This window comes from Abramis brama (genome assembly GCF_963993115.1).
Source record: "Abramis brama genome assembly, chromosome: 17".
Taxonomy (NCBI): domain Eukaryota; kingdom Metazoa; phylum Chordata; class Actinopteri; order Cypriniformes; family Leuciscidae; genus Abramis; species Abramis brama.
Window position 1 is genome coordinate 13869635 of NC_139979.1, and position 24763 is coordinate 13894397.

The window sequence follows — 24763 nt, forward strand, 5'->3', positions numbered from 1 at the left end:
TTGACGTTTTAAAGAGCAATAAAGGAATTTTCTGTTTCTATTTTAACATAGCCTAAGTCTAAAAAAAAAACGAGGTTAAACACACAGCAACGGGTCCCCAGGCATAGCTTTTCAGTTTGAACACCCATCATTACCATCACTACTGGAAGAAAAAAAACACTTTTTCAGTTTCAAAGACTTTTCAAACTTCATTCTACCTCACAATCATAATTAAAACCATTCTAAAACAAGTTGGAAACTCTAAACAGTAGTTGATGTGTTGAATGAGAGCAATTATTAAAGAGCAATGAACTCTACGTGAGAAGGTAGACTGCCTCTGTCAGGCTATGCACTACACTTGTAATTATAAGGCTCAATTTGTACTTGATAGATGTTCATTAGCATCATCGTGACAGAGGCGTATATGTCCTGTAATTTTATTACGTTGTTCTTTTGCAATGTTACATGTCTTTTTTAAACATTTTGTGGTTGTGTTTAAGTGAAACAACAAGAGTTTCATTCAAAACAATTAAAGTCATTGTCCAAGGATAATAAATACAGTTGAGTGATAAGACAAACATGCAAAGCTGGGGCCAGTTGCATAAGCCTAGCCACCATATAAAGGCCCACAGAGTAGTGTGTGGGGGCACAAACCATCCCCCGCCACACATTTTTCACTGACTTAAGTACTGTCCCGCATTAGACGAATCATACTGTCCCACTTTTGAAACCACATCCTAAAGTGGAACCTTATCAGTTTGATAAAATGTGAAATATTTAGTTCAAAGTTATAATTTTTTTTGATGGACAAACATTGCATAAGCACATTAGGCCAATAGTAGAAGGATTGTTTTCTTTAAAATAAATCTATAATCCTTAATATCCAGTTTGTCCAAACTCTATGTCACCGACCTTTGGGTGGTCTTCACACGAGGTGCTTCCTGTTTGATGATTGCTCCACCCTCAAATATGACTGGACATTTGAGAGATCATGTGATTTTGATCACATGACACCACAGCTTTGGCTAACCCATAGTTTCACTGGCATTAATGTATTTATGGGGGACCTACAAACACTAGACCTTAGATGTCCCACATTAGGCAGTGTCCCACTTTAGGGCAATTCAAATTAGTTAAATTCACATTCAATTCAATTCACATTTGATTCACATTCAATTCAATAAATGTTTTAATGCAATTCAATTCATTTTCAATTCAATTCGATTCACATTAAATCCAGTTCACATTCAATTCTTAATTCACACACACACACACACACACACACACACACACACACACACACACACACACACACACACACACACACACACATACACAAGGCTTGTTCGACTTGGACTACTAATTACTTATTGGACATAATTTACTGACGTTATCTTAGATTTTTCCCTGTTTAAATAGACATAATGGTAATGTTCTGATCTAAACCGCTTAATGCCTGTCACCTTAATGTCAGTTTCTTCCTAATCTCTAACCGTTTCTCTTCCTTATCTCCTCCATATCGCTCTAAAATCTAGCATTCTGTGCAGAATTCAAATGGGTCAGATACATTTTCTGGCCTGTGCGGATTTGCACATTATGATCTGCTGAGTGCACGCTGCAGCAGTTTGTGTCACGTGACAATAAAGTGAAACCGGACTTCATTTGCCCCAGTGGAAAGCATATTTACACTGTCTGAATTGTTCCCTGTCCCCTATAGTGCATCCATCATGTAGAACACAGTAAATTTGTGAACAAGTGACCGATTTTAGCCACAGATTCACCATCTCTTTAATGTATACATACGTTTAGTGACTTTCAGTGTTAGGTTTTACAGTGTGATGATCCTTCAGATTCTAGAGAGCATTTGATTGGACAGAAAATCTGAAGTTGAAGATGAAGTGCAGTAGCCTGGAAATCCAGACCCAAATCCGAAAGATTAAGGGTCTGGCATTGAGTAATGAAAATCGCCCCAACTCGAGGGGCGGCACCAAGCATGCATTTGAAAATCTCACTGCACGCAATTGGATAACACTACGACCAATCACAACAATACACAGGGTGACATATCCAGAGCCCCATACGCTTAGCTACCAGCAGAGCTAACTGGTAGATTATACTCTTGCCGTATCCGGTCGGCAAAACAGCAAAAACGTCCTTCTTGCAAAGGAACGATTCGAGCGCAGATTCTTCTGTTCCTCTTTTAGATAAAAAGCCAAGTCTAACTCGTTCATTGTAGCGGCCAAAGCCGTTTCAAACAACTGGTGTTCATCCATAGCCATCTTGCAATGTTTACTAATGACTTCGACGTCGCAGCGCTGTCGTCATCTCGCCTCTGGCCTGCCTATATCAGATACACCGATGTGATTGGTGCAGCTCAGATAGAGGGGCATATTTAATGAGCATCATTACTCGACGCCAGAGTAACTCGCTGAGCAAATTCAACTTGTGCTCTCGCGAGAACTCTGGATTACCAGGGTAGAAGTGCAGTGTGATGTCATCCAAATCATTGATCCATAGAAATTAGAGAGTTTTTGAATGCTTATATCTTCTAAATGCAAATTTTGACATTGTTTTAGAGTACACTAGCTTATAGATAACAGAAAGGCTAACATATTAAAAGCCAAAAAAAAAAAAGAAGAATTTTGATTTCATGGGGACTTCAAGGAACTAGTTTGACCAACTAGCATTTAACCCATGGTTAATAAATCTTACTTTTCCCATTCAAATCTACCTTTTTATGTAGCTGACTTAAAAAAGTTATGATCAGTCTTGAAGAAAAAATTTAGATGACTAACTTTTAAGACTAGTCCTAGCAGTTTATGCAACTGGCCACTGGTCTGACCTCTTGAGAGAGACTGTTCGTCGTCAGCAGAGGTCACTAGAGTAGCTACTAATCCAAAGGGGGAAAAGGAGGTTTGCTGTGAAATATTCGGTCGACACACCATTGTCCACCAAATCAAAGTTAGTGTGACCAGCATAAATGTTTTTCTCTTTTTAATCAATAAATTGACATGTTTTTCATGTCTTTTACATGTTGACATGCTCGTTCATGATATACTGGATTTTTTTTTTTAAATGCTCACAATTTATAATTAAAATATTTTAGAGCTTGGAAATACTTGAAAATAGTGCATATTCATTATTAAAATGCATATTATGAGTCATGAAGTTTTAAGATTTCATTAATTCACATTACTTTTCCAGGTCTAGAAATCACACTAAAAGCTATTTACCCAGGTTTTTCCAAGGCTGCAGGAATTGTATTTTTTCAAGAATAAAAGTCGTTGAGGGGGTGAATTAAAATATTAAATATCTTGATTTTTTGTTGTTTTAGCTTAACCAAACAGTTGGTGGGCCCCCTTGACTTCCATAGTACAGTATGTTTTTTCTATACTATGGTAGTCAATGGGGCTAATCAACTGTTTTGGTTACACATATTCTTCAAAATATCTTCTTTTGTGTTTAGCAGAAGAAGAAAAAATCATACAAGTTTGGAACAACTTAAGGGTGAGATGACAGAATTTTAATTTTTGGGTGAACTATCCCTTTAACTTCTGTATTTCGTACTTGGAGACCATGGTGAATTTCTGAGTTAAGGTGATGATACACAAGGCAACTTTTTGAGCAATGTTGCCGGGCAATCTAGCCGAGCAATTGTTGCTTGTGCACTTTCCCATTGAAAATGGGCAATACATTTATATTTGGATAATTTAGATCGGTCGTGGGCCCTGTGTCTCATCTGGTTGCCCATTGACGGCAACATTGCCTAGCAACATTGCTCAAAAAGTTGCCCTGTGTATCATCACCTTCAGAGTATGAACTCTGCGTTTCTATTGACTGGCCACTAGAGGGCGTTGCACAGTCCATCTGCATCGCCATGCTAGTAGGAGGAGGGTATGGTGGATCCTTGAACGCCTGCAAACGTTTCCTGATCTTGGGATTCGGCAATTGTGAGTCACTGTTTCCCTAGCTGAGTCTTTGCCTAAACATTTAATCTTTTTGGTTACACTAGTCCATAGCAACGGCTTTTGTGGGGTGTTTATGAATATAACGATTTGTATGTTCATTCTCAATGCATGACTCAACAATTTTAATAACATGTAATTTTACTTAAATAGCCGATATCCTACTTGATTCCAGGGAATTCTCTTCTTTAGTCCTGAATTAGCCGTTTAGACTGCAGTAGAAAATGTTTTGTGTTAGATACGTCTCTCCCATTTATGAATTAAAGGTTAGGTTTTACTAATCACAATGTCCTTGATGACTTTTTAATGTAATCTGAAAATTATATGAATGAATGCTATATCATTTTAATAAGGTATTAGCAGTGTAATTTGCCCCAAGTAAGTGTGTCTGAGTTCCTTATTGTGTCATGTCTTGGAATTTGCTGCATGTGTCCCAAATTCTCCACCCCTTGGCTTCCTGAGTCATGTTCTTCCTGAAGTGTAACGTTAAAACCTGCCCCTGCAAAATTCGACATAATCCGACAAAATCTGCAGGTTTTCCCTCCAAATCATTGCAGAAAATGCGTCAAACTCTAAAGATATCTGGGCCTACTCAAAACATCTCTCATCAGTTCCCACAGATTTTTGAGATGACACTCAGGGTGGAGAGACATTTAGGCCCTGGAGAATCTCATTGTTATATTGGAATGTGGTGGTTGTGTGTGACAATGCAATGAAGATGGCAGAGTAAGAGAGTCTAGGAGAAAAGAAAGGACAGAACAGACAGGCTCATCCTGCAGAATTACACCAGTCTCTGTGTTCTAGCTGTCAAGTGTCTCAGACTGTAGGTACTGGAATCTAGGGACTTTTTCTCTGATCCGCCAGGCGTGTCAGCTTTTTTCCCCTAGCTTTTTTGGCTTTTTTTTTTTTTTTAATGGCGCTGTTTCCAGAAGCTTTTCTGTGCATATAGTGAGTCAAATAAATAATATGGCTTTTAATTATTTATATTATTATATAAATATATGTATTAGCTTTTACTTTTTGTAATTTTAATACTCAACTTAAACTTTGACCCCCGGTTTCACAGACAAGGCTTAACCCTAGTCATGGACTAAAATGCATGTTTGCATATGAAGAGTTCAGATGCAAAAGCCTCTAAGTGCCATCTGAAATTTTCTTCTAGAATGATCATTTTTATCAAGCTCCTATATTTAAGTTCAGTAATTTCACTTAAATGGCAATGAAAATGACCTATTAATTGTAATTTAATTGAAATTACTGAACTTAAATGTACAAGCTTGATAAAAGTGATCATTCTAGAAGAAAATTTCAGATGGCACTTAGAGGCTTTTGCATCTGAACTCTTCATATATCTTAAAATATGTCAGCGCCATTGTTTTGTCTCAAAATGCACACCAGTAATGTTTTTTTTTTTTTTTTCTAAGGCACATTTATAAAAGTAACTTTTAATCTTGATTAAACTAAGACCTAATCCTGGCTGAATTTAAGCCCCATCTGTGAAAGTTTTTAAGTTCAAGTTTTTCATCTAATATTTATATTTCAGATTTATTTTAATTATAAAAAAATAAGATTGTTTTTTGTTTTTGTTTTAATTTTACAGTAACAACACTGATGTGCAGTTTTGATCCTGAACTCTAATATGCACTAGAGGGTGACACGGGAGTGGATTTTCAAACCTCTCCCGTCCCACTCCCACAAAAAAAAATCCTGTCCCGTCCCAATCCCACGAAAAAACATCCAATCCCGTCCCAATCCCAGAAGAATGACTCCTATTCCCTCCCACTCCCGTGTTGTGTTTTTTTGACCAGAATCTGTCAGTTACAGTAAAAAAAAATGCATCACGATAAGTGTATTGTGATTGTCACTAACATTTTAGTAACTAAACTGAATTTTATTAGGTTTATTGACAACATGTTACAATGTTTACATGGTACAATTTCTGGTAAGCTACGCTTTTTTATTATTTCAATTCAATTATTGTGATTTGATATAATATTGACTCATTTGGATAAATATTAGGTAGGCTACACAGATAGGCGTTATTTTTTCTCAAGTAAAAAACAACAACTCACCTAATGCTGTAAACATACAGAGAGCCCTATCAGCTGGTAGTAGGCTATTATTTAAGGTTAAAAATAACTCAAATTAAATATAATGCGTTTTTTTATTATTATAATAACAACTTTATTTAATGATACAAGTATAAATTTAATAAATATGTAATATAGAACACATATTTAGCTAAATACTCTCTATAGCTATTTTTTTCTTGCCAACTACGTGCTATAGCCTATAATAATATTCATTAAATGGCTTTCCTGAGGTAAATGTGACATAATTGTTCTCCAGCTATGTTATTGACCTCTTCACGCTGATGAAAAACACTGATTGATCGATATTATGTATGAGGAATATACATTTCGGTAAGTTGTACTGTATCTTTCAACAGTGTTCATTCGTCTTTACTAACTATTAGCTAGTAGAGATGATCGGTTCACGTGCGCTAGGGATCTGTCACGTAACATTTACAAGCGCCAAAACGGTATTTATTGTTTGAATTTCGTAATAAAATTGACAATCTGAGAGCTGAGATTTTTTTTATATCATAAGTAACCTGCTCTGTCTAGTCTGTCGGTCTCCGTGTCCTCTTTGCTTCGCGATTTTTCTGTGCGTGAGAAAATGGATGTGTGAAAAGTGTCAATTGCGTGTGTCTCACGGTGAATGCGTGAGAGTTGGCAGCTCTGAGGTTGGCATTGTATACCAACTTGGTGCATATATTACAGCCACCAACTGGTACGGGTGTGTGGAGCATAGATATCATATATAAAGGCTAGATGTCTCGTGCGCGCTGCTGGCCAATGGAGGTCGACGTCCGCACGTGGCGGCCATCTTGCCACAGTGTGCTCGCTCACTACTTTAATGGTGCATGTACTTTTAAATAACCATAACTTGCTCAATTTTCTACCGATTTTCAAACGGTTTGGTTTGTTATAAACGTCAGAGATGTAGTTATGACACTGCATACATACACTGCATACATCTGAAAAATTATAACATACATGTTCAAGCATTCGGGATTATAGCCACGTTAATAGCGTTTGTAAGAAACAAAACCGTTTGTAAATCCGTCAAGATTTCAGCGAGATAAGAGGATTTGTGTGCATGCTGATCACTCGCCTTAAGTCACAGCTTTACTGTGACAAGATGGCCGAACGGTGATGCCGGAAGTGACTGCGCCATAAGACATCTAGCGTTTATATATGATATCTATGGTGTGGAGCACGTCATTCACTTTACCAGCCACACCAAAGCAAACAGGAGAGCATAAAGAGACAGGGCAAATACAATTTAGTTGAAAATTTAAATATAGAGTTTATTTATAGAAACTGTATATTTGTGTATAAAGTTGGGTATCTTTTATTACGATTCCCGGTCCCGCCCACTCCCGCTGACATTAGGCTTGTTTGAGATGAGCAAAATCTGCGCAGAATCGATCACCGGTGATCAGCGCGAGATGCATGCCGGTTAGAAATGTGTCCGAGTGCGGTCCGCCTTGCTCTGATGTCATGCTGACGTATGTCAAAAAACTCTCGCGACCGCAAGGCGCACGTGTCGGATTCTGCAGTCGAGCGCAGTTGCTCTCCACCAGAACCCGTCTACGGAGAGCCTTGGCACTTCCTATTAGCCCCATTGTATCGATCTTGGTTGCAGTTCCATTAGAATTCCACTGGAGGTGATCGCGGGCGAGTGCAGACTGAATGGGAGTCTATGGGGCTAGACGGCTAAATGTGTCTCTTTCACCCGATTGCCGTTGAGAAATCTCAGATTTTATTGTAGGTTTTGCAAGTTCAACATGGGTTATAGGTCGAAAGTTGAATGAATGAGTACTTATGTCCTTTCGATTTCTTACAGGTTGAGTTGTTGTTGCCCATAACACGCTAGCATTCTGCTAATGAATGCTGATTGGTCAGTGAAGGACTGATTACGACCAGAGATACCGCTTGATGGCATCGTGGCATCCGAAGCGGGACCAGAAACAAACAAAACAAAAACTCTTCTAGCACGTGTATTTACCTGTGTCAGCTGTGTTGTCGATGCCTCGAGAGAAAAGAAAGTGCAGAGCGCGAACTCACCAGAGTGAGTGAAGGATTGCCGTGAAGCAGTATCTCTGGTCGTACGATGTGTGTGACGTCATTGACATTTTAAAAGACTTTTTAAAGCAAGTAAGTGACTCTAAAAAATCTAACACCCAGCAATGTGTAATTTCTTTGCATCTCCTTTCGAATACAACATTCAAATTACTAGACAAAAAATTATATCCTGAGAAAAGTGGATTTTGAGGGGTATTTCGCCATAGACCTCCATTCATTCTGCACTCGCCTGCGAGCGCCCCCGCATGGACAGAGACGTGTTACTGCAGCCAGTCCAGAAACCGGAAGTAAGCAGAGAGTGCCAATTCTCTTCCTATTAGACATTCTCTGTCTCCACCGACTGCGCTGATCAAAAGCATGATGGGAAACGACTTACTGACGACACAGCTTAATGTTCATTGGTTTAAACAACCGTGATGTATTATTCTCTTTTAAAATGTTTGATTTTAAAACTCTGATATCATGTTTTATGTGTATGTTATTTGTGAATATTCCCAAACTATCTGACAGTGCGATCTCTATGGGTTATGCAATGTCATTTTTATAAAAAATAAAATAAAAAAACACATATGTATGTATTAAAGAAAAAAAGATTGATAAACATGTATTTGGAATGGAATTAAATAAGTAGGCTACTTTGGGTGTCTTGTTCATTATATTTATTTTCATATAAAAGCAACAGAACTTAAATTCCATCCAGTTTATTAGCAACACTGTGCACGAGCGTGAATCCCGCGATATCCATCTTTGATCTCGCAGGTGTCAGATCCACTGCGAGAAGAGAGAACTGTCCGGCTTGCCTGCGCTTTTTTCACTCCTCCTCTCACTGCAGCCGCCTACTCTCGCATACATTTCACGCGAGGCAAGGCGCATCTCAAACAAGCCTCTTTTTTCCTGTCCCGTCCCAATCCCGTGATTAATAGTGATTTTGTTTCCCATCCCGCGGGATTCCCGTGACCCGCGGGATTCCCGAAAAAATGTCAGCCTCTAATATGCACCACAGGGAGTTGATGGGAGGTGACTAGTTGGAAGTTTTAAGTGAATTGAAACACAACCTTCTTTTCCAAAAAGGATTCGTCTCATCCACTCTCTCTCTCCTTTTACTAAGACACCTGATTGGATCATTTATTTTGTCCACCCCTTCGAAATGTATACCAGGCAGTTCCCAGTTTTTAATACAGGGCTGTTTTCTGTGACCTTCCTGTTTAAAGCTTCATGCAGCAACAAATGGATGTATTCTGGATTTCTAGGAAGAAAGAATGAGGGATATTTTTCTCAGGCTCATGCGTTTGGATGAGTAGCTCTTCGGAGAGCTCTTCGGACTAGCATTCATTATGTGGAAATATTGATTCGTTCTTTTCAACTTATTTTTTTAAAATTATTTAAAAAAATATATTTTTTATTTATTTTGAATTTAAATTCATTTCTATGTTTATTTTAAATTAATTGATACTTTTATTAGATTTTTTTAAAACATTGTTTTATTCTATTCTGTTTTTTTTTTATTTCGTTTTATTTTGCTGTGGATAAGTCATTATCAAGAAAGGGATTTAATTGACTGTTGTTCAAACTGCTTACCTCTCAAGTTACAGATTCTATAATAAAATGATAAGCCGAGACAATTTTGTAACCACGTGAGATACAGTAAAGGCTCTATTCCCTTGTGTGTTCTCACTGAGTCAGACTTCACTAAGCTCCGCCCTCACTGGCTCTCCTCCTCCTCCTCTCTCTCCCTAAGAGGCGTGAGTTTCTCCCAGAGTCAGAACATACGCTCTCTGCAGAGTTTCATCGGGACACAGCAACCGTAGGAGCCTTCGCTAGCACAAACTCTCTCTCTGCTTTACCAGGTCAGTGATTCAGGCATTTTGACTTGCAGTTCTGCTGATTGTGAATGGACCCAAATACTGTATACATTTTGTATATATCATTTGTGTTTTTTCGTAGCTTTTTTAATAGCATTGTACTGTTAAAGACCTGTTACTGCTGTAAGTGCGTTGAGGGGGAGTGTCACATGTGCTGTCTAAGCACATTGTAATGTTTGGAATTACTACCTCCGTCCAAAACAAACATGTGCTCAGAGCTCCTGTGAATGGGACTTTGATATGCCTTTCTGTGCAAGTCGTCTGTAAAGTGTGTCAAAGAGTGTGTCTGGATAGTTTGCCCAAGATAAGTTACAGTGAATGCAGTCTTAACCCCTCTGAGGTTTAGATCTAAACCAGATTAGTCTGTGGTTGAGATTTGAACTAAATATTTATTCTGGGAAGTTTGTGCTGAACATATTTGGATGTGATCAGAGGTTGGGCGTGGCAGAAACTGTAAGACACAAAGTGAGGGAGAAGGATGGTGGTTGGGAGGGAGGGAACATGAGAGGGATGGAGTTAATAATTATTTTTTTAAAAACTTTTTTTATACCTATAAATAAATTGCAGTATCAGTTTCAGGCTGTCATACTGTGACTATAAGAGATGACTGAACGTATCACCTCTGAATTATGTCTCTCCTCATTCTATTCTATTCTATTCTATTCTATTCTATTCTACTTCCTGTACAGTTTCAGGCTAACAGCAGTAGTTTCAATCAGCTATGGAGACTCCAAGTCAGAAACGAAGCAGCCGTGGAGGGGTGACCAACGTCCTGTCCCCCACCCGCATCTCTCGGCTACAGGAGAAAGATGAACTGTGCAACCTGAACGACCGTCTGGCAATCTACATCGATAAGGTGCGCTCTCTGGAGACGGAGAACGCAGGTCTGCGTATGCGCATCACCGAGTCTGAGACGGAGATCAGTCGGGAGCTGGGCGGCATGAAAGCGGCGTACGAGGCCGAGCTGGCGGATGCCAGGAAGACTCTGGACTCGGTGGCCAAAGAACGAGCCAGACTGCAACTGGAGCTCAGCAAGGTGCGCGAGGACTACAAGGAGCTGAAGGCCAGGTATGTGTGCAGATTATGGTTCATACGTCATGCATGTCGTACCAAATCCATGCGAGTTCTTCTGCCTTTAAGTTTAAAAGCACCCTTCTTTTTTGAGTGAGCAAGTCCTTTAATCCTGGAAACCAGTGCTATTCCAGCGAGTAACTCTTGAGTTTGGTGTTATAGCAGTAGCAATTACTATGACTCATTCCATCCAGAAATTCCACCAGGTTTAGTTTCTGTTCTGGCTTACTGTGGCAAACTGTGACACCAAAGAGCTGCAGTGCAGACACTGGCTAATGCAGTCGGTTGGGCATGCCTTCCTCTCTGAAATCTTTCATACATCCAGGAGATAAGTTTAACCCTGAAGAGCAGAACCGACCCCTGGGCTCTCAGCCTAGTCCTCAGCTAAATTTAGCTGAACCATGACGGCAATTTTCTCCACTGAACGTCTGCTTATTGCTCCTGTCACTAAGGCTGTGTTTGATGTATTTTTAAACTGAATTAAATTGAAACTGAATCAAATTATAATAATGGAAATGGAACAGAAAACAAATCAACAGTATAATGCTGTAGAGTACACAATACTTTTATGCTCACTAAAGCTGTTTATTTAATCAAAACTACTGCAAAAAAAAAAGGAAAGAAATACGCTGAAATATTGTTACTATTTAAAATAGCTTTTTTCTATTTTAATATATTTTAAAATGTAATTTATTTATGTTATGGCAAAGCTGAATTTTGCAGTCTTCTTCAGTGTAACATGATCCTTTAGAAATCATTCCAATATGATGATTTGGTGCTCAAGAAACATTTCTTATTATTATTAATGTTGAAAACAGTTGTGCTGCCTAATATTTTTGTGGGAACCGTGATGTTTTTTTTTTTTTTAGAATTCTTTAGTCAAGTCAAGTCACTTTTATTTATATAGCGCTTTTCACAATACAGATTGTATCAAAGCAGCTTCACAGTGATAACATGAATAATACAACAAAGTTTGTTTCCAGAAGAAAATTGCGTCATCGTCCACCTTAAGTAAAAGGCAGATCAATAATATTGTTGAATATTAAATGTCCCCAACTAAGCAAGCCAAAAGCCAAGGCAACAGAGTGAACAGAAAGATCAAAAGAACATTATAAATGTCTTTGCTGTCACTTTTTTTTAATAAATGTAATATATCCTTGCTTAACAAAAGTATTCATTTCCTTAAAAAAAAAATTACTAACTTTTGAATGGCGGTGGACCCAACCACACACCGTCTCTGGCTCAGTGTGTAGTACAAGGTGTGCTGCAGCTCAGGTATGAGGTGTAAATGTGGGTGTGTTGTGCTGTTGGATTGGCCACCACTCCCTTACAACAAGTTAAGTGTGACGGTTTCTGGTTGATTAGTGATTTCACATTTTTAGCATTTCTGTGTGTCTTCCGTGGAATTGCTTTAAAGTTTTACAGTAATTAAAGAAGATAGATAACATTTTTGCAATGTATATGTTTAACCAATAAGTATGTAAAAGATACACTGGCGTTCAAAAGTTTGGGATCAGTAATCAGCATATTAGAATGATTTCTGAAGGATCATGTGACACTGAAGACTGGAGTAATGATGCTGAAAATTCAGCTTTGCCATCACAGGAATAAATTAGGTTTTAAAGTCCGCATGAACCGGAAGTTGCAAACGACTTTTCTCCAGTGTTGTGACATATTTCCCAGTGAAACGGAATATTGAACAGACAGAGGGCGTGGTTTTACTTTAGCGCTCCTCCTCTCCATCTCTCACTCATAGCAGACTAACGGTTTGAGGGGAGTGGTTAAGTGTTTCCCAACCCAAGCCGTCAAACCTACATCATCAGAGAAGGAACGCCATTCCAGACCGGAAGTAACTTTTCAGACTTTGATTAAAGATTACGACGGCAAACATTTTTTTTCTGTGTATTAACTTGCACGGATTAATTTTTCACCACAAGACTAGTAATATGCGCTAACAAAGTAAATAGGGTCAATTTTGATTTCAGTTGGACTTTAAAATATATTCAAATAGAAAACAGTTATTTTAAAATGTAGTAATATTTCACAATATTACTGTTTTTACTGTGTTTTGGATTTTTAAAAAATGCAGCCTTGGTGAGCATAAGAGACTGTTTTTAAAAACATAAAAAAATCTTAATGATCCCAAACTTTTGAACGGCTATATATATATATATATATATATATATATATATATATATATATATATATATATATATATATATATATATATATATATATACTGTATATATATTTTAGAGCCATTATATATAGAATAATGGTCAGAATTAGGGATGCATGATAAGACAATAATTATTTTAATGTCATGGCTGATAACTGATAAATGGCTATTTTGTTTAAATAAAAAAAAATAAGACGACGAAAATTAATAAAATCAATAATTTTAATGCTACAAGTGAATTTAGGCATCATAACATTATAATGTACATTATGAAAATGATAAAATTGTGATTATTATTATTACATTTTGATTAAAATTTATATTTGTATATTTGCTAAACATTACATTTAAAGTGTTATTACATTTTTAGTGTTTTTCAAGATTTACTTGAGTGTTAGATGACGGCAAAAGTAATCTAAATGTAAAAGCAGGACAAATGAGCATGAACAATTAAACATACAGTATTAGTCGATACCAGTAAATAAATAAAAAATCTTGAATATTGGATGATAACCAATATGGTATCTATATATTGTGCATCTCTACAGAGAATTATAGTTTTCAACATGAAATCTATAAATCTCCAATATTAAATGTAAGATGTTGTACGTTTTTGTGAGTTTTATTCATTTCAAACTTAGTTCGGCAATAACTAATCGCATTATGTAAGAGAGGAGATCATCTGAATAAGAGGTAACTGCCCATCATAAAATCATCATGCATCCTTGCTTTTGTCCTTTGTACTTGATCTGTCTGATATCACTGTACTTTAAAGGTCCCGTTCTTCGTGATCCCATGTTTCAAACTTTAGTTAGTGTGTAATGTTGCTGTTAGAGCATAAATAATATCTGTAAAATTATAAAGCTCAAAGTTCAATGCCAAGCGAGATATTTTATTTAACAGAAGTCGCCTACATCGAACGGCCCGTTTGGACTACATCCCTCTACTTCCTTCTTTAATGACGTCAGTAGAACAGTTTTTTGACTAACCTCCGCCCACAGGAATGCTCCCTCAACTCTACCGAAATTCGTTTATGTAGGCTACTTGCGCACTACTTATAACTTACTGTGTTTACTCAGCTCTTACGGTGATTTTCTGAAGTAAAACTTACGCTTCATCTTTTGTGTGATGTACAATAAACTTTATTAAACTCATCAGTATATGTTTGATCATCATTCAGACAGCAGACTTGTAGGCTATTAATAAATAATGGATACATACAAGCAGATGACAAATAAATAACCGTAATTAAACTACTAAACTATACCTGTTCCATCTCTATACAGCACTCTGACTCTGTAGGCATTATTGTACGACTCGAAATGAACACCGTTACTGAGAGTTTCTGATATTATCATCATTCCGTGAGATGAAATTGTCCTGAGAGACTGAGCGCGAGCTCATGAAGCTCCGCCCCCTGGGTCGTCCAGCAGCAGCTTATTTGCATTTAAAGGGCACACACCAAAACAGCGCGTTTTTCTGAGCCCCAAAAAATGACAATTTAAACATGCTGTAAAAAATGATCTGTTGGGTATTTTGAGCTGAAACTTCACATACACACTCTGGGGACATCAGAGACTTATTTTACATCTTGTGAAAAGGGGCATAATACGGGACCTTTAAATATATCCAAACTAAACAGAGAAACCATTTCACACCACTCAATACCACTGATTAAAGTTTATGATCCCTATAATTTATTTAGAAGCAGTGTAGTATTTGTCATCCAGTCACAGTGATTGTTATTATAATCTATTGTTTATCTTGCTGTCTCTATGGTAGTAGACTTATTCATTGCCCTGGTTTAGGCGAGAGGTGTGTTCAGACCCATCAAGGGTGTGGTTCAAAGACAAATAGACATCAGTGCCAAATATTTGCCTTCAGTGATGATGTGAAACAAGTTTAAAAGTTAGGGAAAGGCGTTGTGAGTCATATTCATTCATTTCATAAGGCTTGTGGTTATACTCATCATGGGGAAGTCGGCAGAAGGAGATTATCTTATTTCAGAGAGTCCCAGGGTTCCAGTAGCCCTCATGAGTTCCTGTAAGCGTCCATCAATGGGTGAATGCAGATGAATGCGTACACTCAGTGGAGCTGAGCTGTTTGGAAGTGTTTGGTTTCCACAGCAACCATGCGGCCTTGCCAGGGTGTGTGAGAGGTGCTGACTGGACTGAGTGGTGACTCATGAGCTTTAAGTAACTGTGGGGGAAGCACTGTTTACTCTCACTTTAACCCCTCACCTCAGAAAGAAAGCCATGCTAGAACAGTAGCCTTATTTTATTCCAGTGAGTTTGATAGAGATTTGCATTACACTTATGTGCTTAGCAGATGTTTTCCTAGAACTTAGACTTAGAACTCTCCATTAATGTTCCAGTTAGAAAAAGAATGGGATTATGTACTGTAGCTCTATTGCCACAGGAGAAGTTCCTTGAATAACTTTTTATTTTATAGTTCTTAATACACTGGTGCTTTAAAAAACACATAAACTAATATAGTTATGTGATGAACCTAAAACGTAACACTTTAATCTCAAAAGAACCTTTTAGCGTAACTCTAAAATGCTATACAACTAAAACTGGTTCTTGATGAGAAGAGAGTTCTTTACTTTATTTCTTTACTATATATATATATATATATTTTTTTTTTTATACTATATAATATATATATATTATTTTGTATATATAAATACATACACATGCATGTATATATTTAAGAAAAATGTATTTATATATCAAATTTTTATATTTATATATAATATAAATGATATATAAATATATATACAGTATATTTATATATACAAAATAATTATACACCGTACACACACATATATTATGTAAACACAAACTTTATTTTGGATGCAATTAATCGCGATTAATCGTTGCACAGCCCATATTTATTTATATATATATATATATATATATATATATATATATATAAAATAACATATACGCATATATTATATAAACAAAAACTTTTGTTAGATGTGATTAATCGCAATTAATCGATTTAACAGCACTAGTGTGTATATATATCTTCCCAGAGTTGTTTAAAAGGGCTTGTTTTAAAGTAATCACTCATGTACTTTGACATACAATATTGTTTTATGACATTATTGTTTAGAAAAATGAATCGTCAGTCAAGTTCTTGAATGGGGAGTCATGCCGGGTCATGCAGCAGGTACAGCTGTGTGTGTGCACATGCTGTGAGAGTACATGTGCTTGTGGCTGCTGTTGTGGTTGCAGCATTTGGCTTCTGTGGGCATTATCAGACAGAAGACTGTATTCTGTGTCTATGCCGCTGTTTGAACTCTTTTGACAGCTGCAGTGTAGGAGTGAATGACTGAAATGTGGAAAGACTACAGCTGGACACAGTGCAGATGAAATGCATCTTTCAATTCATACAATTCATAAAAGAGAAGCATGTCATCACTTACCTTTCATTTAAAATGCTGTAAATCCCTTCAGTGTTTGTTTTAGGCAATTCAATGAAACGGTCCAGAGAAGGAACTCTGTGATGAGTCAGTATTTGTCTAAATGATTTAAAATACTAACTCTAATCCACTTTTTAGTGACACATCTTCCGACTCTGCATGCATTTTCAGGTGTGTCCTGAGCCCCCATTCATACAATGATTTTTCAGGCTTGAGTCGGGACAGTAATCTGGACTATTATTATCTTAGTCATTCCATTATCGCAGATTCTGGGGAAAAGGAAGTGCATTCTTAAAAAGATCAGATCATTGATCTTGAGAGTCTTTATCAGTTTTACCACTGTAAAACATTAACTAGTCTTCAACTCATATGCTCTTTCTCTGAGATGACGGAGATATATTCTCTCCTTTTCACTTATACTTCCATAGTGTTAAGTCTTTAGGTGAGGGGCACCCTTTCCATTTATATATGGGTGTTTCTTAAGTTGTGGGCATTTCTGGCCATGTGGTCTCTTAAAACACACTGTTCACTCTCTCACGACTAGTTTATTTAAAGGGGACCTATTATACAAAATTCAGTTTGAATATAAATGTGTGTCAGCAGTGTGTGTACACAACCACCCTATAATGGTGAAAATCCACCCACTCTCTCTTTTTTTTTTTAAATCATCATAAATCATAAGCAATGTTTCAGAACAAGCCGTTTGCAGATTGTACCTTTTGTGATGTCACATGCTTAAGCCCCGCCCACAACGGCTGACCGGCCTATTAGCATAGACCCCGCCCTGAGTGAGCTGCACACAGTTCGCCATGTTTTTCTCCTCTCCCTAAACCAACAAATGTCATTGATCTCAAATAATGAATTGTGTTAACAGAATTTTGTGATGTGCATGACGTTTTAAACATAAACCCCCCCCCAAAAAACAGAACAGCTCATTTAATTCCTAGTGTGTTATGTATCCTAGATTTAAAAAAATAGTAAAAAGTTTGGTCACACTTTAGATTAGGGTCCAATTCTCACTATTAACTATGACTTTTGCCTCAATAAGCTCTGAATTACTGCTTATTAATAGTTGGTGGTAGTTAAGTTTAGGTATTGGATAGGATTAAGGGATGTAGAATATGGTCATGCAGAATAAGGCATTAATATGAGCTTTATAAGTACTAATAAATAGCCAATATCCTAGTAATATGCATGCTAATGAGAAACTAGTTCACAGTGAGAATTGGACCCTAAACTAAAGTGTTACCAAAAGTTGTAACTCGTAAATATTGTAAAATATTAATAAAGTTGTAAATATTTGAAAATATTAATAAAAACATTTTAATATGTTTTAAAAAAAAAATCAACCACTAGGATATTAAAGTAACATCAATCAGATTAAATCACTGTCATTTTAGACTATTATCTTTGACCCCAGGCCCTCATACACTTTCTGTAAATGCTCTTTTTTATTAAATCATATTCATATTATTGTTAAGCAGTGAAGTATTCATTAACAGTTTTATCAGTTCAATGCTCACTGGTTTAGTGGTCTGCATTATTTTAAGTTATGGCTCAAGGGCAAACAAAAAGACATTTGGCAGCTTTCAAACATGAAAAAAATCTTCAGTGAGACATTTCCTGCCACTCCCCCACTCCCTCCCTCTGTATGTTCCCAATCACGTACGTTACATACGTAACCGAGAGGTTTTCCATTGCTTACCCGGTGCATATATTATCATTATGGTTACGAATATCCAACAAAGACACTCCACCATGCTAACAGCTTTCAAACATGGTTGTTTGTGCTGTGGGGTTTTACGAACATTCTGCCTTAGAAAGCATAATTATAACTCATGATCATTTAAATTATTTAATGCACTAACTAAAAAGTACTACACGCACAGTACACATGTACTATCACGCAAATACCATGGTTCATGAATGTGGTAATTAAAACCTTATTTAAGGTTACTTTACTAGTGTTGTCTGTCAAGTTTATGCAAAAACTGTATTTTCAGTTACTAATGTGAAATTTCCCCCTCATCCTTTGGCTTTTCCATTATCAGAGTAAAGCACATGGCAATAAACAGTTATCATATGCTTCTAATAAGTTTCCTGCACAAGTCACCCATCATGTTTAAAATTAACAATCACCCTGTGGTTATGCCATTCTGAGTTTAATAGTGTCTATCTACCATTAAAATTACACCTAATAAGTGTATTTTTGAGCTTGATCTTACAGACATTATTGTTTTGTTGTTTAGTTCAGGGCTGTCCTTTCTAAAAAGGAATAAAATGGGATTTTCCTATATTTGGCTATTGTTCTCCTTCCTTCATTTTAACTTTCTAAGATCTCTTTAGTATATCATCTTCAGCGGGCACCTGTGTGTTCAAACGGCTCCGGACAGATCGAATAGCTGTATGCTCAGCACACCAAATGCATCTGAATAGAGCCATCTCTCCTTTCCCATTGAGTGTCTCTTTCATTCTGAGAGGAGCAGGCTCATTTTCTCTCTTTCCCTCTCTGTTCTTTTCTTTTTTTGTGATGTGATCACTGCCCTAGGACAGTTCTGTTTCCCCTGCTATCCTGACATCACCTCTCATTACTGCCTCATGTTACAGTAAATAGCAGTGAGGATATTTTAACATCATATTTGTTTCATGTTAAAAAAAAAAAAAACATCTAGGGCCTTCAAACATTCACTATTTGTGAACGTTAAACTGGTAAAAAAAACCACAAAAAAAACAAAACACATTTGAACATTTTTAGTTAGAGTATAATGCTGCTAGCAAGGGTCCACAAATGGTTTAGATTAGGGATATTCCATTAAACTGGTCCAGTCCAGCAATCTTATGTTGTAAATAATAAGACACAATAAATGTAATAGTCAAAGTAGTTTCTCTAAAAAGAAAAATGTGCAGTTTTTCTCTTAAGAAGCTATTTCTAATGCATTAAATAATGCAGAATTTCTTTGCAAGGACTAAAAATAAATGAAAAAAGCTGGTAGAAGATGGTTGTGGGTTTAATTCCCAGGAAACACACATACTTATCAAATACGCGATAAGTTACTTTGAAAAAAGTGCTTGCCAAATCTGTTAAATGTCAGTTGGGATTCTGAAGCATGTTTGCTTGCATTGCACACAGCTTTGTTGATTATGCTCGAAGCGATCTAGTTTTGTGACTTGCCTCTTGCTTCCAGTGACATGTGGCTTTCCATTGTCGTGACAATTAGCACAGCTTGTTTTCCTCCTGCTGTGTGTTTGTTTATAATTACATTCATTTATGAGAAATTATTCTCAGTTTTTTTTCTTTAATCTAGACATATGCACATTCTGGAAAATATATTTTATCTTATTTGATTACATGACAATAAATAACAAAATTGTGTGAGGAGCGATTCAAGATGTTTTAAAATTATTTCAGCTATTGCTTTCTCAGGCATTGAGGGGTATGTGTGTCCGGTCTTGTTACTGCATATTTAAATACTTTTAAAGAGGTGATTTGAATGGGGGGATGTTGAAGCTTCTACATTGATCTGAGTAGATTTAGTTCTGTTGATGGTCATGAAAAAAGGTTTTTAACCTAAAGAGCTGCTCCATGCTATACTGGAGTGTGTGTGTATGTGTTTGAAGAGCTCTGAGTCATAAATTATAAATCATTTTAAAATAATGGGCATATAATGTTTTTTACATATTCGCCTAGATACGCATACATATTTGGGTAGACACACACCCAATTTTGATGGCATTTCAGCTCTATATTACAGTCCTTTTGTTCTTAAAATGTCAAATGTAAAATGCGCTCACACGCTACACTTCATCCCAAACTCCCATGCAGTGGTGCTTCATTTGGTTGTGGTTGGATCTGGAAAGGCTTTGGACTGACTGACTCATTCGGTTAGTTATGTAATCCCCATCCACAGACTCTAAACTAAAGATCAAACATGTTTTTCATTTGCAAGCGATTCGTTGAGAATTCAGAGTGAGCTTGTGTGCCGAGATTCTTCCATTGAAACGCAACACAGCGTAGCTCTGTTCAGACACCAAACCGTTACTGAAAAGACAAATTTACTTTAGCATTCATTTATAAACAAAACCATATACACATTTTTGATTCTTCTTAACAGTGTGAATGCGGATAAGAGATGTTAAAGATACGCTCAGTTTGTTACCTTTTTAAAAAACATTGTACACTTAAAGAAATGAGTTGTATTTTTAATTAAAGAAGTAAAATGATGTACACTCATATGACTCCAGTCATATCAGCTTAATAAAAGCTATTTTATTTGTTTTTAGCAGTCAAATACCACTTACACTTGGATTACACATTTAAGTAATATGTTTATGACATATTTTACATATTAAGTGTTACTGAAATTACCTGACCGTGTTTTTTTGTTGTTTTTTTACACTAAAATGCCCAGTAGTATTTTCTGTGTAAAACTGTTCAAAAATTAAATGTGGTTATGAAAGAGTTGGAATTGCCACGTGGCACTGTCATGTGACTCATAGTTTAAGATGATGTTTGCCTTTTGCCAAATCATTAATAACGAGGAACACTGGCAGAGTAGTACAACACACACACACACACACACACACACACACACAAAATACACACCATCTCCATCCCATTCTTAACCAAAGGCAGCTGCAAACAGGCAAACGTTATATTAGGAGTACCGGAGATGACATTGGAATCTCGTTATGTTTATTCCATGGAAAAATCAGTGGAAAACTGTTTAGATTGTAATGCTGGAGACCCTCCGATGCAGATCATGTTAGAATGGGCTTGTATAAAGAGGGAGGAGAGAGGGTTACTGTAATTGGTGTTCTGGTGGCGTGTATGAGCCATGGGCGTAAGGGAGAGAGTGAGTCATCATCGGTTCCTAAATGCAGAGCTGCCACGCTGGCAGAGCCTCAGCCTATCCTCCTTTTGCGAAGTATGAAACAAAACGCAAATTTATGCATATTGCAGATTAGTAGGCATTTGTATGTGATCCTAACTCCAATATAAGAGTGTACACACATTTGTCCATGCAAAGAGTAGGCCTAGCTGTGCTGCAATTCAGGCCTCCATGATTGTCCCTTCCCAGAATTCCTGAAGAATACCTACAAACAGGCTGTTTCTATTTGAATTTACATTAAAGATTGTGATAATTTGTGCCAGACTAGACAGAGGGATCAGATAAATCATGGAACAGTATTTTACTCTGAGGAAATTGCTTTTAGCATCTGTCATGTGCTAATGAATCAGAGCAGAAATAATGTTCTCTTTGTGTTGAGTCCTCAGCTTCAGTCAGTTACAGGAGCTCGTCTGATTGTAGGACCACACCCTTCACAACCACCATCAGGATCATACATTTGCATAATAATCATTTTCCTAAGACTATATAACATTACCATGTCTGTTGACTTCGAACAAAAACACCTTCACTGCAAGATGTAATTTTCTCAATCAATGTTTTTGTCTGTTTTAGTTGAATTATTTTCTTTAATTCATGATATATGCTTTAAAAAGAATAATTATATGAACTGTTTTTTAATATTATTTATGCTTAAAACATAAAAAAGGGGAAAGATAGATAAAATATGCCAATACAAACAAATGCAAAAAATATATATACACACACACACAAACAAACATATATATATATATATATAAAAATTACATTTGAATTAAAGGATTAATATAACTGATAATCATGTGTCATTGGAGATATGTAGATAACCTTAAAACATGATACATTTATCTTGCTTTAAAAACATTTCTGTAAAATATTTTTTACAGAAAATCTAGACAAAATACTGATTGGAAAATGATTGTTTGCAATGTCAGTGTTGTGAGTTGTACAAGCAAATGCTGAAAATGTGGACGTGCTTATTTATCTAGATTCATCCTTTTATTGTAATGTTAATGAAATGAGCATACATTTAGATTATTAAAGACATATTAGATAAGCACATATAGCCTAGACAAGGCATTATCATTCTTTAAAACGAACAAGCCTCTGGGTATCTGCATCAATCTGCTCATCCTTTGATGTTTTAGATATGATTTGAATTTAAAATTGCTCAACCATCTGGAACAGAAAGTCCTTTAACAGATCTGTTACTTGTATAAAATAACAGGTAGTGTTAGAGAAAAACTTAGACTTAGACAAAAAAAAAAATGTTGTAAAAATTAATGCCTATACTAGGTCATGCTTAGTCAAGTCTTTCCCAGCTGGTGTAAGTTTGTGTGTAAAGATTTATGTCTTTAAGATTTTAATGTTAGTCTCAAATTTCAAACCATTACAATGGGCCAATTCTGGTTCTGGAATGGTCTATTTGGAGGTCTATTTTTAGTCTTTGTTTATGTTAAGAGTATATTTTACAACCCTATCACCATCTTTTTCCTTCTGACCATACGTTTTTCCTTCTGTGTGTTTTATTCTGTCTCCATGGAGACTTCACGGCGGACCTGCAGCTGACGAGAGTGAGTCAGAATCGTCTCAACAATTAAAAAGGAAACGTTTATTCATAGTACAGTAGGAAAATGGGGAACCCCTGTTTGAAACATTTCTGTTTTAAGATTGACTCACGTGTGCGCTTAACCCATTAAATGGAAAGTTGACGTCAAAAGCAGTGAATCGGTGTATTGTGGAGCTGAATGGAGGATAAGGAGGCAGAGCTTGGGCTCTAGTGATAAGGAGTTGAATAGCAGCAATTTGTTTTTACTCTGTATTTCAACCTAGTAAACTTTATTGTTCATTCAGCTTATCTGCTTTTCAACATGCTGAAATAAAGTTGTTGTTGTCAAGTTAGGAAGTTAATATTGAGACGTTAATCAGATTCCCTAACAAATTCCTTGATGTTATACTTGCACAGATAAACTTTGTCCAGTTATAAAACCATAAAATGGTAATAAAACGCCTGACTGAAGATACCTACTATGTATTTGCATACCTAAACATTGCTGGTATTCTGTGCAAAAATATTGAACCTAGCTAATATAGATTGTAGTAAATGTTTTTGTTTGAGCTAAAAAAAAAGAAAAAAAAAAAAGATTTGATTTGACAAGCCCTCTGGCCTTTTATCACATTGATGAAGTGTTGTGTCAGACTGCGGTTTTACTATGTACTTTTTATGGTTTTACAAGTGCTTTGATGAACGCCTATGGTCATTTTCCCTCTCAAAACCTCCAGCTGTTGCAGGTGAAGGCTGTCTATTATATGGTGCTTTTTGTGAGATGCGTCAAGCTGTAGTTTTTGAAGTGAATATAGGTTTAAAGAGACACTTCAATGACCAAAATTCAGAGAATGTCCTTGTAGACTTTCAGTCAGTGATTTACTTTTAGTCAGGTGATTTAGTCAGGGCATTTACTTTGCCCTGAGAGTGTTTGTGTTGTATGATTGTGGACTTGTGGACTTGTGCGTGCAAGTCCACAGCTAAGTTGTGTGGTTTTGGACTCATAAGTACACTATAAGGAATTTCTATCAGTTTGATTCATTCTTATTCTGTGGAAAATTTGTATCTGCGTTTGATTGTAAGCTTTCAAATTGAGGGTTTTGACTCCAGTGGGTTTTTTTTTTTGTGTGTGTGTGTGTGGGTATACCCTGTTCTCAAAGATGGCCACATGTGCCATATTTCCACACCACTTTGCCATGGTAACACTACAGCAAACAAAAAAGAGGGCTTTTTTTGTGGGTTTCTTTTTCGTCACAAAAGAGGACAAAGATAGCTGTGATAGAGGATAGAGGAGCTCTGGTACATTCCTCTCCTCCCCTCTCTCTCTCCCTCAACTGGCTCTTATTGTGCCTGAAATGTTTCCACTGTTTCCAAGATGCCAAGCCAAACCCTTTTCCCTCTTGTCTCACACACACATAGTACAACCCGGCACACAAAATACACACTTTTTAATGAAAACTTACTGGAACTGATGCTTTTATTGAAATGGTCTGTTCTCCAGTTTTCCAACTGCCATAGTTTTATAGTATTTTTCTCAACATATTAGCACTTTATTTTGCAGTTGTTTTTCTTTAGCTGCCATCACGCAAATCTGAATTCATTCAGATTTGACCATTTGCAGTGCAACCTTTGATCAGGTTGGTCCAGTCATCAAGGACAATGTGACCTGGCACAGAGGTGACATTAACACGTTT

General features: G+C 36.6%; 1 protein-coding gene across 1 annotated transcript in view; it reads left to right on the plus strand.

Moving 5' to 3' along the window:
- The first annotated feature begins 3835 nt into the window (after positions 1-3835).
- lmna (lamin A) overlaps positions 3836-24763 on the plus strand; it is a 30294-nt gene continuing 9366 nt past the window's right edge. The window contains exons 1-3 of the mRNA XM_084089335.1: positions 3836-3929; positions 9834-9942; positions 10647-11025. Of these exons, the coding sequence (XP_083945461.1) occupies positions 10679-11025 (347 nt within the window). The 5' untranslated portion in view covers positions 3836-3929; positions 9834-9942; positions 10647-10678. The remainder of the gene's footprint in view (positions 3930-9833; positions 9943-10646; positions 11026-24763) is intronic.